The sequence below is a fragment of the Felis catus genome, chromosome D2 (assembly GCF_018350175.1).
Source record: "Felis catus isolate Fca126 chromosome D2, F.catus_Fca126_mat1.0, whole genome shotgun sequence".
Classification (NCBI taxonomy): domain Eukaryota; kingdom Metazoa; phylum Chordata; class Mammalia; order Carnivora; family Felidae; genus Felis; species Felis catus.
Window position 1 is genome coordinate 30,389,597 of NC_058378.1, and position 18,188 is coordinate 30,407,784.

An 18,188-nucleotide genomic window follows, 5' to 3' on the forward strand; every position below is an offset into this window, starting at 1 on the left:
TTATTCTCACCTATTATCACCCTCATTTTATAGACACGGAAACTCATGCTTCAGTAAGTGGCAGAGCAAGGATTCGAACCTGGGTCCCAGGCCACACTGCTGCTTTAACTGTTAGCTTATCTAGAATTATTAGGGGAACATCTTTTTGTAGAAACAAAGTTAAATCACACATTATAAAGCAAAATGTATATTATCTTTACATTGCCTTCTGCTTTGGCCTGTGTCAGCCATTGGGTTGTAATTGGCAGAGGTTGATGGAGGCTGTGACCTCCTGTCAGTGTCTGTGTTGGAAATTCATAGAGGAGCTGGGGACAAAACCAAGAAGGTTTGACACTCTCAGCCAGGGCTCTCCACATCTTCTTGGTCATGTGCTCTCTCCGTAAAATATTTTTGCAGACGCATTCCCCAATACATGTATTTTAGTTATTTGGGGATTTATGCATTTCTGATTCCATGTATGTGAAATATCAAGAACAGGCAAATCCATAGAGAAAGAAAGTAGAGGAGCTGTTGTTGGGAGGGAGGGGAGGGAGGGTGGACAGAGTGAGAAGTGACTGCTGATGGATGCAAGGTTTCTTTTTGGGGTGATGGAAATATTCTGGAATTAGATAGTGGTGATTGCACAACCTTATGAAGATACTAAAACCCACTGAATTATATATATATTTTAAGGGGGTGAATATTTTGGCATATGAATTTTATCTCAATTAAAAAAAAAATCATGTCCTGAAATAATATGTACAATACAAAGAATAGCCTAAAAAAATCATACGGTGAAATTTAAAAAGTCATAAATAAAAGTTCTGTTGTCTTCTGTCACCCCAACAAATTGTCTTATGCTCTCCGTATGGACTCACTGCTTTACAGTTTATGTATTTATATTGAGAGAGAGAGAGAGAGAGTTCACATGAGCAGGGGAAGGGCAGAGAGAGAGAGAGAGAGAGAGAGAATCCCAAGCAGGCTCTGTGCTGTCAGTACAAAGCCTGATTTAGGGCTCAGTCTCACAAACCATGAGATCATGACCTTAGCCTAAATCAAGAGTTGGACGTTTAACCGACTGAGTCACCCAGTCACCTCTGGACTCACTGCTTTAAACCAACCCCCTCCCCCCACCCCCATAATTGAGACAGGCTGTGTCTCAATTATGTTAGAAATAAGCCCATCAACCCAATCAAAGGAGGGACGTAGAGACTCGGAGCACAGTGAAGCGAGGCTTTAATCAACCTTCTTGCAAGAACTGGTGTCTGAGGACAGGCATACTCCGGTTAGTTACAGCGGTTAGTTACGGCAGACAATTTATCTCCTAGCGCGCATGCAAGTCCCTCCCCTGGTTCCTCATTGGCCGAACACTACAGAGGTTACAGCCTTGCCTGGACATCGTTTATGCCCCTGTAAGACAAAGAGTAGTCTGGAACAATCAGACATTCCCTGAGGTGATGCAGAGACTTTCAGCCCCTCCTCCCTTTGTGCTTTGGCCCCTGCTCATTGCAAAGCCCGTGAAAATAAGCCTGTGAAATGGAGAGGAGAAGAACAAGGAAAGGAAGGGTCTGAGGGTTTGGGACTCCATTGTGTGTGTGTGGGGGGGGGGGGGGGAGGGCGGGACAGTTCATACATATTTCCAATGAATTGTAAACCTATTGTTAACTAGACAGCACAGCTCTTATTTGGTATTTCTGAAAATGAATCATCTCCCTTCTCACAAATTATAAGCCATTTATGGCCCCTAGTAAAAGCCGTTTTTGCTTTCACAACTCTTGAATTTCAAAAACATTGCTAATCAACAATAATAGTTAACAGGTATATATTGAATACTTGCTAGACGCAAAACACTATCCTAAGTGCTCTGTTTACATACGCATACCTCACGTTCCTATGCAGCTATATTAATGTCTGTTAATGTCACCATTTTACAGCTGAGAAAACTGAGGGTCAGTTAGGTTAAGTAACTTTTCCAGAGTCAAAGCTATTACATGGCTGAGTGGGGCTTCAAACCAAACAGCCTGACCTCAACGCCGTGTCCCACACTTACTATGTGCTGAGCACTGAGGGACACACAAAGTGTGTGCACCCTGGGGGCTTATCCTGTAATGGGAGAGGCGGGTAATTATCGAGTAAATATAAGACAAGTACGGATATTTCCAGGCTCTTGGAAGAACATATCATAGCCAAGTTCTGTGTGCCTTCTGCCCCAGAAACATGCGGGATGACGGAATTAAGAGCTTTAAGTGTAACTTTGTTTATGTAAACAAGTAACAAAGAAACCTGACACATTTTGTTTATGCCTCTGACCTGGGCCAGGGAGGGTTTGGGATGTCAGGGGTACCAGTTGTCCCACCGAGACCAACTCGGGCACAATTCACCAACTGTGAGCCATCGGGATTCAGTGGCTGGAGGCCCAGTGTTACGCCAATGGTTAGAAGTCTGGACTCTTGGCTTACCCTCTTAGAACTAAAAAGGCCTCAAATAGGGAACTTTTTGGATTTGCTGCAGCATGCTAATTGTTAGGCAAATCACATAATATTTCTAAGCTGTTCGGGGTATGGTAGAGACTTAATAAAATTGTTATGAATTTTGACTGAGGTTATCTGACACTTATTGAATTATTACTATATCATTCCTGAGTAAGCCTTTCTGAATATGAACTATAAGATCTCTACCCAGCGTAACCAATAAAAAAGTAATGCGGTCTTTATTAATTGACATGAAAAGATTTCATAATATTTTCTTCCATGGAAAAAAGAAGATTTAAAAAGAGTATAAGAGCATGATTCCATTTTTATGTTGTTTCTGGCCTGCGGTTATCTGGACCAAAATATAAGGAAGGATATGGGCCAGAATGTTAACCGAATTCATTTCTGGGGCACTTGGGTGGCTCTGTCAGTTAAGAGTCTGACTCTTGGTTTTGGCTCAGGTCATGATCTCATGGTTCATGGGATCGAGTCCAATGTTGGGCTCTGTGCTGACCGCACAGAGCCTGCTTGGGATTCTGTCCCTCTCTCTCTGCCCCTCCCCCGTTTGTGTGTGCATTCTCTCACAACATAAACTTAAAAAATAAATGAATAAAAATAAATATTTTTAAAAAGAACTTATTTCTATAGGAGTAAAGGTGATTTTAATTTTTAAACTACTTGCCTGTATTTTGTGACTTTCTTGGTATGATGAGTGTGCATTGCTTTTATAATTAGAGAAGTGATTTTTTACCCAGAGCTACACCCTACCCTGTTTAAATTAGGGGAAAAGAATGACACTGTGGTGAATATTGCACTTCTGAAATTTGGGCTTTGGAGTTGCCTTGGCTAGTGTCCATTTCTATTGGATTTCTGCCCTAAAGCAAGACCCTACTTTCAGATCTCTTTGTTTTTTAATTTTTAATTTTTAAAATTTGTAAATCTTTATTTACTTTTGAGAGAGAGAAAGAGAGAGACAGAGAGAGACAGAGTGCAAGTGAGGGAGGAACAGAGAGAGAGGGAGACACAGAATCTGAAGCAGGCTCCAGGCTCTGAGCTGTCAGCACAGAGCCCGACGCGGGATTGGAACTCACAACCGCAAGTTCATGACCTGAGCCGAAGTCGGACGCTCGACCGACTGAGCCACCCAAGAACCCCTCAGATCTCTTTGAGAGTAGACAAGGCTGTAGTTGGTGAGGACACACCACCTCCAGACAGGGCTCCAGTGAATTTCTTCTAGAATAGTATCCTGACATTTTACTTGGGATTACGGATCCTTCTGGAAACAGGGGACTGAACCTGCCCCCGGTCCTCAGTAGCGGCGTGTTTAGCCTCCCGGCTGGTGAGGAGAGGAATGAGACTGACGAACCCTTGACTCTTCCTCCTTTGGGTTTGCTCTTCTCCAGGCCTCCTAGCCCGGGCTGCTGAGAGCAGAAGAGAAGAAAGAACCAGAAGAGAAGGAAGAACCCGGGCATAGCAGGTGCCCACCATGGGGCAGAGCTGCCAGCGAGGATGCGTAAGCTCTCCCCTTGCTTTTCTCTGACTTCACGTGGCCACTTGCACCGCGCAGGCCGGCCCACCCTCCCGCAGGCTGTTAGGTCGGGGTCCACTTTATAGGATGGAAACCCAGACCAGGAGCACAGCAGAGACATGTTATGGGATGAGGCAGGAGGCCCTCAGATCCAGCCTCTGACTCTCTGTGCAGTTTAATTTTTACCTGGGCCAGATAGGTCCTGACCAAGGGGAGCCCAGGGGGTCATTCACGTAACCCCTCGGTTAATCACTTCTTAGATCGTTACGCTGCAAAGTCATGAATGTGTGTCGAGAACAGGAGTGTGGCCTTTTCTAAGAGAAGCCTTCTATGGCCCTGTAAAAACAGAAACCCATCCTTGCCTCTTACAGAGAGCCCAGCTCCTCCCCTGGATGTTGAAACAAACCTTGGAAAATGTTTATGGGACAAATGATGTTCCGAGTAGCTGGCTCATTTTCAGTTAACCTGTGCTGCAGAGGGTCCCTCTGGGGCAAGGACTACCGATGCTCCCCCTTTTACGGTCTGGGAAATCGAGGTACAATGTGGTTTAAGCCCAGCGACAAACACACAGCTGGGCCTTAAGGAATGCCCCGGGGACAGAATTCCCCCAGAGCAGCATGTCAGTCACTGCTGAGAAGACTTCCCTGGTCAGTGCGTGGGTGACAAATTAGCTCCCAGATAGCATGTGAGAGTGGGGAGGAGGGACCACAAACTCAAGCCGCTGCTGTTCCCCTCCATGTGAGGGGCGGGGGTGGGGGGCAGGCAACTTTCCCTCGGTCCTCCGGGCCCGGCTTGAAAAGGCCCCCTTCATCACCTCTAAGGAGGGCTTTGCAATGTCCAGCCCCACATCCTTCCTACCTCGCAGGGCTTTGAGAGAACTGGATTTGACCCCGCTTCTCACACCCAAGTGGAAACTCAGTGTCACCTTTGAAACCTGACCGGTTACAGTGAGCAGGGGCGGCCACTAAATACATAAACCTGAAAACTCCTTGGGTCCCCATCCCGCAATGCCTGTTCCTTCTCTCCTCCTCCTCGCCTCTCTACTCCACAATCAGGGTGAACAAAGCTTTGCCTGCTCTGGGAAAGGAGTACCTCCAGCCCAGGAGATTTGTCTGGGATGTCATCGCCACCTCTCGTGGTCCCCACTGTCCCCTTCCTGTGCCCCCACCTGGCCTCGCCAGCCTCAGGCAGGATGCCACTGAGGGTTTAAAGGAGGCCAGGCCTGCTTAGGAGAGGTGACACAAAGCAGCCAGTGTCACAGGCTCCACATGGCGGTCAGCAGGCTTGGGCACCGGCACTTGGAGTTCAGTGTCAATCTGTGGAATGTCCGGCGGGTCCTCTGTGGTCCTTGGGGGTGCAGAGAGGGGAGCACAGGCTCGGGGATCTCAGACACGAGTAGAAACCCAGGAGTTGGAAATCGGTTTGAGTCTCAAGTGGCACGTGTGAGTTGTAGTTACTGCCCCGTGTCTCTAGGAGTCTGTGATCTTTACCGTAACTTTCTACGAGCAACGGCTCTGTGCCAGCCCCTTCTCACGGTCTCCTTAAATGTTGACAAAGTTCCAATGAAGTAGGCAGCATTCTCATCTCTCAGATGGGAACCCAGAGGCTTAGGAAAGGGACATTCCTTGCCTAATTTTACACAGCTCATCAGTGACAGATCTAGACCTTCAACTCAGGTACCTCTGGCTCCAAGTCCGTGCTCTTTCTGCCTCCACGACAAACTCAAGGCGGCAGGTGAGGCATGTGATGCCAACCATAACTGCTGAAGGACATTCCTATTTCCTATTTTGAGTTGGTCCAGGTTTAGAAGTGTTGTGCTCTGGATATTGAATTCCCACTCTTTTTTTTTTTTAAATTTTTTTTTTAACGTTTATTTATTTTTGAGACAGAGAGAGACAGAGCATGAACGGAGGAGGGTCAGAGAGAGAGGGAGACACAGAATCCGAAACAGGCTCCAGGCTCTGAGCAGTCAGCACAGAGCCCAACGCGGGGCTCGAACTCACGGACCGCGAGATCATGACCTGAGCCGAAGTCGGATGCTTAACCGACTGAGCCACCCAGGCGCCCCTGAATTCCCACTCTTAATCTAAGGAAGGGCCAAAAATGATACGGTCCATTCAGTTCCTTTCTCCTTGACTCCTTGGTTGTTCCAAGCTACAGAGAGTATTTTGCGTTGTTTCCTTACGCTCAATTCTCACGACAGCCTGTAAATATCTGCAAGGCTTCTTTTGAGCCCTTTCAGTAGCTAGTCTGCTCTCATGGGTATCAGTGTAAAGCCTAGATGTTTGGTTTTCAGCCAAGTGGAAAACTTGCCTAGATTGTCCTGGTCACTTGGGTTGCCTCTGGGATGCCTTTTCTTGCTTCCCTAGGACCATGATTTCTACAGAGCTTCTCTGATTAGCAGCCTACTCAGGAGAGGGCACGGTTTTTTCAGTTCATGAACAATAATCACTTACCGAGCACCTGCTCTAGGTGAGGCAGGGCAGGAAGTGCTGAAAAGATGGTCTCTGCCCTTCAGGGAGGATCCATGGGTTACCCCCCCGCCTTTACGACCCCGATTCTTATGGGGACTGGCTGCATGTCTGTGGGCCGCTGCGCAACCTTCTAGAAACCCCAGGCCCCTTCCTTATAAAGTGGGGTTGCCTCTTGTGCTCTGTCACTTAGCATTCCTTGCCTTCTCACCACCCCACCCCCCAGAGTGGTGGTTGCAAGAGTCCCAAGAGCAGCAAGAGAGGGCCGGCCTGAGCACAAGCGTGGCTGAAGCTACTGCTTGTGTCGTGCTGTTACCGTCCTATTGGCTAAAGCCAGTCACACAGCCAAACCCAGAGTCGCCGTGGGAGGAGACGACAGAGAATAGTATGGGCACAGGGAGGAGAACCATTATGGCTGTTTTCCGCAAACAATTTCCTACATCTTCCTTATCCCTTCGGCCGCCATCATGAAGAAATCTACATGGGCCTCTCTCTTACGGGCAGCAGCTTCCAAAACCTGTGAGGCATGGGAAGTTGTAAGAGGGGTGTGAAACGGCAGGATGCTAACTCATCCAGCTGGCTGCTACTTGGTGGCCACATTCTCACCGTGTTCTTCCGGCAAGTACTGCGTCCTGCAATCTTGGGGACACGGTGTGGCTAGCGGTTCAGCAGGGACAGACCCCTGTGTTCCCATAGCTCCCCCACACACCTCTCCAGCAGCTCGGCACTGCGCCTTCACTGTTGATTGACTCATCCGTCTTCCCTGGTGGATTGTGGGCTCCCTGCAGGCGGAGCCACCATTGTTTTTCATCTTTGAACCCCCCACTTCCTAGCACAGAACCTGCACATTTGTAAGCACCTAACCCATGCTGATGTGAATAAATTCACGAATGAGACATTTCTGAGCTCTGCTGTGCTTCATCCAGATTAGGGCTAATCATCTTAGAATTTACTCAGCGATTTCGGGGTTACTTACAGTTAGCGTCGCTTTCTGAGCACGACTGATAAGTTATGAGCATCAATATGTTTTGAGTGCAAGTTGCTAAGATGCCTTTGTAACACGTTATTTTGTCCTGCGTTTCTTTAAGAGTGAAGAAGCATCTGAAAAGCCCATCAAGCCCCCACTTACTGAAGCTAAGGTAAGAAGCTTAAATGTTCTTTCCAGTTCCTGTAACATTTTCTGTAAAAGAGAGAGAGTCTGTGGCAATTCCCTTTGGGCATTCTGACCCCGGTTCCAGTGAGCCAAGCAGCCCTATAATGGATTCCCCCGGGGGCTGTGCTGGGGGTGGGGAGAGCATCTACCTCTAACCTGTTCCTCCCCGGGCCCAGCCCAGCCCACAGGACAGGTGCTTTGTGAGGGGGCCTTTGCTACTAGGTTGTTCTCCTAGCCCTTTCTTGGGAGCAAAATACTGAGTGTCAGAGCTAAACACAGGACCTTCCTGCACTTGGAGCTACATGGCATACCGACTGTGGGAGAGGCTCCGGAGAGAGAGAATACAAGGGTCTTTCCCCTCTCTTGTCTTTTCCCAGTGTGTAGAATCAGGCACGCCAGGAACTTGGTACCCATCCCCTCTGCACTTGAACACGGACAAGTTTCAGTTCTTTCCTATTGACATAGCCCAGATGGTTCCAAGTCAGAGAATTTTCTGTGCTATTTGTGATGGCCTACCGCCTGCCCTCTCATTCCCCACGCGGGCACTTGGCTGTGCCTTTAGAGTTGCAGTAGAGTGAATCTGAGGGGCGTTGCTTCATGGGAAGGTGGGGAGGTGGAGTATTGAAAGAGTCAGTTTGCTGGGAGAAAAAGGCAGTGACTTTTGATTTCTTCTGCACCTGGGTCCTCCTGCATCTAGTCCAAGGTGAGGTCCGAGGCTGGGCCTGGAATCACAGTCCCCTCTGCCTTGCTTCTTATTCCACCATCAAGCAGCCATATTCTTGTTCTTTCAAAAATGAAGAAGAGACTCCAGGCTTCGAGGACTTATGGCTGAGAAGCGAAGTTCAACATGCAAAAAAGGAAAAAAGTTACAGTGTGTGTCTTAGGAGCAGATGAGGGAGGGATCTGCCCTGTCTTGGGGAGAGAAAGAAGGTTGGAGAGAGGAGGTGAGATTTACAGACAGTCTTGAAGCAGAAGAAGCGATCTGCGGGCCAGGAAGGACGTTCCAGGGGCAAACAGCAGCAAGGGCAAACGCAGAGCCTGTGAAAGATGGGAAGAAGCCTGGAGGCTGCCTGGTGTGGTGCTGGTAGGGAAGGCAGGAAGGGAGGCTAATGACATTGGGTGGAGCTGGCACTGGATGTCCGGGTAAGGAGCTCTATGGAGGAGGCCCAAAAGATCTTTAGGCTGAGGAATCATGTGATTAAATTGTGTTCTGTCTGGGGCGCCTGGGTGGCTCAGTCGCTTAAGTGGCCGACTTCGGCTCAGGTCGTGATCTCGTGGCTCGTGGGTTCGAGCCCCGCATTGGGCTCTGTGCTCACGGCTCGGAGCCTGGAGCCTGCTTCGGATTCTGTGTCTCCCTCTCTCTCTGCCCCTTGCCTGCTCACACTCTGTCTCCCTGTCTCTCAAAAATAAATAAACATAAAAAAAAAATTGTGTTCTGTCTGGAAGCAGCAAGGAGCATGAGCCTTGAGCCTCCGGGAAACCAGACGGGGGGTTAGCGGGGCTGAGAGTAGAGACATCTCGAGAGGTGGTGTGTGTGCAAAATGGTGCACCTCAGAGTGGAAAGAACAGTACTAGCAGTTCCATTGTTACCAATTTTTAAAGACCAATCAGCATGGTAGCCTTGCTTGGTGAACCTTCTAGATGGCTACTTGTATCATTTTGTACTCAGGGTCTCTCACAATGAGGAGAGCCTGATAGGGGTCCCTACCTTTGTTTCCAGGGCTATTTTTAGCATATTATGAGGCATCACCGTCTTATAACCCCCTGGTTGAGGAAGTTTTATATATCATATTATCTGGATATATGATAGATATATGATATCTATAATACATATCATATTAACTAGGATGACCCTCACAAAATAAGCAAGTGGCTTAGAGAGGTTTCTGCACAGAAACTGTGGATTAAAGCTAATGAACAATGGAGCTCCTGGTTGGATCAGTCGGAAGAGAGAGCGAGAGAACAACTCTTGATCTCAAGGTCATGAGTTTGAGCCTCATGCTGGGTATAGAGATTACTAAAAATAAATAAACTTAAAAACGAAACAATCTAATGAACAAGGAGAACATAAGAGCACTGATTCATTTCCTATGCCTGGTACAAGCTCCTCATCAGCCACATCTTGGGGTTAAAAGAAATAAAAGATCTGATCAGATATAATAAGTAGTCAGAAAAAGAAAATGGGCCAGGCTATTTGAATTCTGGCTTTATTCTGTATATCACTAATGATAAACTAATCTCTATGTACACAAAGGGCTTGAGATAATTAGGTAATGATACTATTAGGCCACTACATTTTAAAATAGTTAATTTCATCCTTGTGTCTTTTTTTAAAATTGAAGTATAATTTGCTAGCAGTCAAATGCATAAAGTCTAAGTGTTGGCTCAAGAAGTTTGAACACATGTATATACCTATATAACTACCACCCAGTTCAAGATATAGAATATTTTCATCACCCCCCAAAATCCCATGTCCCTTTCCAGCCACTATTTTCCCATCCCCTGTCCTGAGGATATCATTGTTCTGACTTCTATCACCATAGGTTAGTTTCCCTGTTCTTGAACCTCATTTAAATGTAATCATACATGTATGCTCTTTTGTACCTGGCTTTCTATATTTTTATTTGCTGCATGTATTGAATTCATTCCTACCTGATTTTGTATATAGAAAATCCTAAGGTATACACACACACACACACACACACACATACACATCAAGGTTGCAGAATACAAAATCGATATATGAAAATCAATTGTTCTTCCATACATTTGCAAGGAACAATCAAAAAATGAAACTAAGAAAACAGTTTCATTTATAATAGCATCAGAAAGAACACAATACTTAGGAATAAACTTAAAAGAAATTCAAGACTTATATTCTGAAAACTACAAAACATTGTTGAAGAAAATTGAAGAAATCTAAATAAATGGAAAGACATTCGTGTTCATGAATTGGAAGACTTAATATTAAGTTAGCAATACTCCCCAAACTGATCTACAGATTCAACACAATCCCTATCAAAAACACAGCTGGCGGGCACCGAGGTGGCTCAGTCAGTTAAGTGTCTGACTTTGTCTCAGGTCATGATCTCACAGTTCATGAGTTCGAGCCCCGCATCGGGTTCTGTGCTGATAGCTCAGAGCCTGGAACCTGCTTCAGATTCTGTCTGTCTCTCTCTCTCTGCCCCTCCCCTGCTCTCTCTCTCTCTCTCTCTCTGAAAAATGAATAAACACTAAAAAAATTTTTTTAAAAAACTAGGTGGCTTCTTTGCAGAAATTGGTAAATTAATCCTAAAATCCATATGGAAATGGAAGGTACTCAAGTTAGCCAAAACATCTTGAATAAGAAGAAAGTCAAGGAATTCACGTTTCCTGTTTGCAAAACTTGTAAAGCTACAGTAATCAAGACAGCATTGTACCAGCATAAGGATAGACCTATAGATCAACGGAATAGAATTGAGAGTCCAGAGATAAACCTTTACATTTTCAGTCATTTGGTTTTCACAGGGGTATGAAAAAAATTCAATGGTGTAAGGGTAATCTCGTCAACAAATGGTGCTATGACAATTGGATATCCACATGCGAAAGAATGACGTTGAATCCCTACCTCATACCATATACAAAAATTAATTCACAATGGATCAAAGACCTAAATGCAATAGCTAAAATTATAAAACTCTTAGGAGAACACATCGATATGAATCTTTATGACTTTGGATGTGGCAATGGTTTCTTAATATGATACCTGTTATGGGCTGGATTGTGTCCCTCCACTCCCTAATTTATATGTTGAAGTTTTAACTTTTAGGACTTCAGAATGTAGTCATATCTGGAGATATTTAAATAGGTAATTTAAAACGAGGTCTTTAGAATGGGCCCTATTCCAATCTGACTGGCATAGTTTCAAGAAGAGGAAATTTGGACACATGAAGAGACATCACAGATGTGTGCACATAGGGAGAAGACCAGGTGAGGATGGGGGCTATCTGCAAGCTGAGGAAAGAGTCCTTAGAAGAAACCAAACCTTCCCACATCTTGATCTTGGACTTCTAGCCTCCAGAACTGTGAGAAGATACATTTCTGTTGTTTAAGGCACCTAGTCTGTGGTATTTTACGACAACGCTAGTAAATTAATGCAACACCAAAAGAACCCCAAAAGTGGAAACAACCAAAGACCCATCAATTGTTGAATGAATAAACAAATGGTGGTATATCCACACAATAGAATATTATTCAGAAATAAAAAGGACTGAAGTTCAGATATGTACTGCAATGTGAATGAACTTTAAAAACTTGCTGAATGAAAGAAGCCAGTCACCAAAGACCACATACTGTGTGATTCCATGTCTATGAAATGTCCAGAATAGGCAAATCTGTAGAGATAGGAAGTAGATTGGTAGTTGCCTAGGGCCAGGGAGCATGGGAGCTTGGGGGATGACAGCTAATGGGTACAATGTTTCGTTTTGGGATCATAAAAATGTTCTAAAAATGATTGTGGTGAGGCTGTCACAACTCTGCAATTATGTTAAAAATCATTGAACTGTACACTTTAAATGGGTGAATTATATGGTATGTGAATTATATCTCAGTAAAACTGTTACCAAACGGGGAGAAAGCGTTCCATTTTTTTACCTGAGAAGTATGAGTTATGTAGAGATCTAATAGGATTTTTTTATCCTCTCACTTTCTCGTAGACATTTGGGTTGTTTCTAGTTTGGGCTATTATTAATAAAGTGCTGTGAACATTTGTGTGCAAATGTCCAAATATGGACATATGCTTTAATTTCTCTTGGGTAAATACCCAGGAGTGGAATCTCCAGATCATGGGGTAGGTATATATTAAACTTTTTTAGGAAGAGCCAAGAGCACCTGGGTGGCTCAGTCAGTTAAGCATCTGACTTGGGCTGAGCTCATGATCTCATAGTTTGTGAGTTCTAGCCCCACACTGGGCTCTGTACTGACAGCTCAGAGCCTGGAGCCTGCTTTGGATTCTGTGTCTCCCTCTCCTTCTGTACTCTGTCTCTCTTTCTCTCTCACTCTCTCTCAAAAATAAGTAAACATTAAAAAAAATATTAAGAACAACCAAACAGTTCCAAAGTAGTGTCATTTTACACTCTCATCTGTCCCATTTATTTTCATGTCTGTTGCAGGTATTTTTTTTTTTTTTTTTGAGAGAGAGAGAGAATGAGAGAGAGCACAAGAGGGGAGGGGCAGTGGGAGAGGGAGAGAGAGAATCTTAACCAGGCTCCACACCTAGTGCAGAGCCCTATGTGGGGCTCAGTCTCACAACCCTGAGATCATGACCTGAACCGAAATCAAGAGTTGGATGCTTAACCGATTGAGCCACCTAGGCACCCCTAGGTATGTTTTATAACATAAATAATACATTAGTGCAGTCGTATGCATTGATAGTTGTAAATAAATATACAGGGGCGCTGGGGTGGCTCAGCCCGTTGAGCAACCAACTCTTGATTTTGGCTCAGGTCCTGAGATCGAGCCCCATGTCAGGCTCTGTGCTGAGACTGTTTGGGATTCTCTCTCCCCCTCTGACCCTCCCCTGCTCATTCTCTCTCTCAAAATAAATAAATAAACATAAAAAAAAGTAAATATACAGATTGCTCAGATACATGATCAAAACATTTTTACTACAGAGGATTCTGAATAGACCAGTTCTGTGGCCTGGGACTAGGAGAGACTTGATATAGCTAAAGGTTTTGCATTAGTTTTATAAGAGTGCAATAGCAAATTGCCACAAACTGGTGGTTTAATTTTTTTTTTACTATTTTAATTTTTTTTATTTTTTATTTTTGAAAGAGAGAGAGACAGAGACAGAGCATGAGCAGGGGAGGGGCAGAGAGAGAGGGAGACACAGAATCTGAAGCAAGTTCCAAGCTCTGAGCCATCAGCACAGAGCCCGATGCGGGGCTCGAACTCACGGACCCTGAGACCATGACCTGAGCTGAAGTTGGATGCTCAACCAACTGAGCCACCCAGGCGCCCTTAATTTTTTTTAATGTTATTTAATGTTTAATTTTTAATGTTATTTTAATTTTAATTAATTAAACAACTTTAATTTTTAATGAATAAAATTTTTTAATTTTAATTAATTGAAAATTTAAAAATTTTAATGTTATTTTATTTTTGAGCAAGAGAAAGCGAGAGAGAGGGAGAGAGAGAGAGAACGAGCAGGGGAGGGGCAGAGAGAGAGGGAGACACGGAATCCAAAGCGGGCTCCAGGCCCCCAGCTGTCAGCATAGAGCCCGACGGGAGGCTCAAACCCACGAACCCGTGAGTTCATGACCTGAGCTGAAGTCGAACGCTGAACCCACTGAGCCACCAGGTGCCTCGTTGGTTGTTTAAAATAACAGGAATTTATTATCTCACAGTTCTGTAGGCCAGAAGTCTGAAATCAGGGTGTCAGCAGGGCTGGGCTCCCTCCCCAGGCTCTAGGCGAGGATCCTTCCTGGCCTCTTTCACTTCTGGTGGCTCCAGGCGCTCCTTGGTTTGTGGCTGCAGAACCCCCTCTCTTCTCTGCCTCCGCCTTCACGTGGCATTCTCCCCCCCTGTCTTCTCTTCTGCCTCTTATCAGGAAGGTCATTGGATTTAGGGACCACCGGTCATCCAGGAAGATCTTGAGATCCTCAACTGAATTATGTATGCAAAGACCCTTTTTGGCAAATACGGTCACGTGCACAGGTTGTGGGGATTAGGGCATATCTTTTATTCAGTCCTCTATAGCCCTGTTCTAGCAGAAGGAATGGGGAGGAGAGGGTGGATTCAGGAGAGTTCTTAGGTTGGACGCGTTTTGTTTTTGTTCTTGAGGCATGGACATAGGTAGACTCAATAGGGTTTAGTGGCAGATTAGAGGCAAGGCATTTGGGAGGGGAAAGCCTCAAGGGTAACGGTCAGGTTTCCAGCCGATGGGAAGATGGTTCCTACCTGGGACATTCTTTTCCCAAGAAGGAAGAGGAAGCTTAGGCGTGCATAAGCAGACCACAGCCTACGCTCCATTTTCTTCTGGTGTCGGCTCACGTGTCGTATCGTCAGGGAGGTCTCCCCAGTGGTTCTCTTACTCTCTGCTGTTCAACCTGGGCATCAGTTAGGGTTAGATTTGGCTGGTAGTAACGGAAACCCCTCCAACAGCAGTTGTGTTAACCCACTGGAATTTTCTTTCTCTCTCGGGTTCTAGAAATCTATGAGGCAGTCCGGAGGGGGCTGATGTGGGGCGTCTTGGTGACAGGGATGCAAGCTTGGTTTTTGTTGCTGCTGCTTGGTTTTGTGGGACTGCCCTTCCCAAGGTTCTCTCATAACCCGAAACATCCCAGTTCTCTAGCCAGTCTGTCTCTATTTCAACCAGTAGGAAGGAAGAATGACCATAATCACTGTGTCTTAAGGAAGGCTCCAGGAAGCTAGAATGAGATGCCCTCATTTTCACCTCTTTGGCCAGAACTTGCTCCCATGGCCACATCTAGCTGCATGGTAGATGGAGTCTTTACTCGGGGGGTGGGAGGTGAGGGCTGGAGTCAGCTGAAAATTGGAGCATTCATTAGTTAAGACAAAGGGGAAATGGAACTTGTAGGATGTGTCACCTACATTCTGCTTTGTTTTTCCTCCTAGCCCCTGAGCTGACGGTATATTTAATTTGTGACTTGTTTACTGCCTGTTCCTCCCCACCGGAACGTGTGGGCAGGGACTCTGTCCTGCTCACCTGCACATTTCCAGTGACTAGGAAGGACAAGCAGACTAGGTGCTTCACAAATGTTTGTTGAGGGAATAAATGACAGGCTGGGGAAGTGAGAAGAGAAAGTTTAAGAAGAAGAAAGGACTGGGATGTGAGACATACCAACTTCCAGGCGCCCAGGGGGGTCTCAGAGCTGACCTTCATGGGCAGTAGTTGGAAAATGAACTGGGGTTCAGGAGAGAAGTGGGGGCTGGACTCTTGACCATGTGATTCTTTGGGGGAGATGTCTGGGTGGCTCAGTCGGTTGGGAGGCTGACTCTTGATTTCGGGTCAGGTCATGGTCTCAAGGTTCGTGAGATCGAGCCCCGCGTTGGGCTTTGTGCTGACAGCACAGAGACCTGACTGGGATTCTCTCCCTCCCTCTCTGTCTCTGCCCCTTCTTCCCCAAACAAATAAATAAACATTAAAAAAAAAAAGAAATTTACAAAAAAATACAAAGAGCAATTCTTTGGGTAGGGCACAGTGGGATGGACCCACAGGAGACAGCGAGGGAGGAGGGCATACTCAGCCAGCTCAGCTGACTCTACCAAGCCACACGCCCCCGTCCCCACCGCACTGGGAAGGGCAACTGCTTCCATACCTCCCTTACGGCCCCTCTGGTCAGGTCAGTCTGCCTCACCATGTGGTCTGAGGATGCCCTTTACAAGAGAGAGCCCTGCAGAGCCGGGATCCACGTGCCCCACCTTACAAATCTAACCAAGCATGACTCGGTACCCCAGGGGGGCAGCTCCCCAACACAGGTTTCTGGACCCCTCTGTGACTGAGGCATCGCTGGGCCTGAATAGAATAAGAGAGATATAGACAATATGGTAAGACGAATATTTCACCGTTAGAGCAGTCTTGAGCCAGACTGTCTGGGCACACATTTTAGCTCTTTGCAGTAGCTGTGTGACCTTGGAGACAAGTCACTTAACCTCTCTGTGACTCAAGAGTCTCATCTATAAAATGGGGGATGTAACTAGTATTTATCTCATTAGTTTGTTCTGAGGGTCAAAAAAATGAATCTAAGTAAAGAATGTAGAACGATAACCCGGTCCACTGTAAGTTCGACCTGAGAACTAGCTATTATTATAATGCCAGAGGTATTTCGTTTAAAAAGCAGCCCTTATTTTTTTTTCCCTGGCTTAAAACCTCTTTTCCTTTGGGAAATTATGGTGATGGGAGATGGGAATTGTAACTAAGAAATTATCTTTTCGGGGTGCCTGGGTGGCGCAGTCGGTTAAGCGTCCGACTTCAGCCAGGTCACCATCTCGCGGTCCGTGAGTTCGAGCCCCGCGTCGGGCTCTGGGCCGATGGCTCAGAGCCTGGAGCCTGTTTCCGATTCTGTGTCTCCCTCTCTCTCTGCCCCTCCCCCGTTCATGCTCTGTGTCTCTCTGTCCCAAAAAAAAAATAAACGTTGAAAAAAAAATTAAAAAAAAAAAAAAGAAATTATCTTTTCTTAGCAAAATGAAAAGTCAGTACCTGGTTTTTATTTATGTGTGTGCTTAGTTTGCTGGCCTGTGAAACCCCGCAGCCTAGGAACCCTGCCTAGACGCTGAGATGGACTCTCCTACGTGAACATTTCCTTCTATCTTTTGGAGTTAATTCTAACAGGGCGGGATTGAAGACTTTTTGTTGGCCCTGTCATGCTGCTTGTGTGTGGGCGTGGGAGAGAACGATCCCAGGAACCTCAGACTAACCAGCAAGGCGGCTTTTGAGATTGCTCTGCTCCAACAAGATAGGGGCTTCCTTTGGAAAAGGAGCTGGCTTGAAGGAAGGAGCAGGGCTGGAGACGGGCAGGCCTCAGCAGTCTGGGTAACCCTTCCTCCAGGCCATCATTCTTGGTGCACAGCAGGCCTACTGGGCTCACAATGGTATGAGGATGGGATGTCCAACAAGCCACAGGGCCAGACTGGGCTTTCCTCGCTCGCCTGAGGGACTATCATCCCCACAGGGAAGTAGAAACCTTCTTGGGACAGAAGCTGAGATGGGTATCTCTGGGCATCAGGTCCTTTCTGAGCCAGGAAAACAGCTCAGGGTTGAGCAAGGGGCAGCCAGACGGAGACCTTTATGATCCTGAACGGGGTGGGACTTGGGTGAAGCCAGAGAGGTGCCTGCGTGTGCAAGATTTAAATCTTGCATTCAGATCTTGCATCCGAGGTGCCTCTCTTGCCTCCTCTTAACCCCAGCCCTAACACCTGAGGCCTTGTGCCTGTAAATCCCAGCTATCAAGGGCCCAAAACTTGAAGGCCTAAGTGGGGGCAGACATTAGCGTGTATCAGTGAAGGGGCAGACTGGGTGGGGTCTGGGGCTGCAGCTGCAGTACCCCTGCACTGTCTGAAGGGGGCAGTGGCTGCTCAGTTCTAGCTGAGCATTGCCACGTGATAACCTGGGCCCTGTGTGAGCAGACCTAAGATGCTGGGGAATCTGGATTGTATTGTATTGTATTATTTTATTTTATTTTTTTAAGTTTCTTTTGAGAGAGAGAGAGAGAGACGGACAGAACAGAGCACACAAGTGGGGGAGGGGCAGAGAGAGAGCGAAAGAGAGAATCCCAAGGAGGCTCCACACTGCCAGCGCAGAGCCTGATGTGGGGCTCCAACCCACAAACTGAGAGATCATGACCTGAGCCGAAGTCAAGAGCCAGATGCTTATCCGGCTGAGCTACCCAGGTGCCCCGGGAACGTGGGTTTTAAAGCAAATCTCCTAACTTTTAAGTGCTTCCTCATATTTATAAAATACTAGGCGGGCCGAATAAGATACGCTGGAGGCCATGTTTTAGTCTGGCGGTTGCCAACTTATAACCTCTGTTGTGATGCCGCCGGAAGGCAGAACTTCGGGCAAATGAAAGAGGCAGGGAGACAGG

General features: G+C 46.3%; 1 protein-coding gene across 2 annotated transcripts in view; it reads left to right on the plus strand.

Annotated features, from left to right (window-relative positions):
- HK1 (hexokinase 1) overlaps nt 1-18,188 on the plus strand; it is a 126,649-nt gene that overhangs the window by 32,724 nt on the left and 75,737 nt on the right. Inside the window, exons 3-4 of one of the 2 annotated variants that reach the window (XM_006937834.5) lie at nt 3,854-3,963; nt 7,538-7,588. In XM_006937834.5, coding sequence (XP_006937896.1) covers nt 3,937-3,963; nt 7,538-7,588 — 78 coding nt within the window. In that variant the 5' untranslated portion in view covers nt 3,854-3,936. Of the gene's footprint in view, nt 1-3,853; nt 3,964-7,537; nt 7,589-18,188 lie in introns of those variants that run through there. The other variant, XM_045040066.1, reaches the window with a different exon arrangement.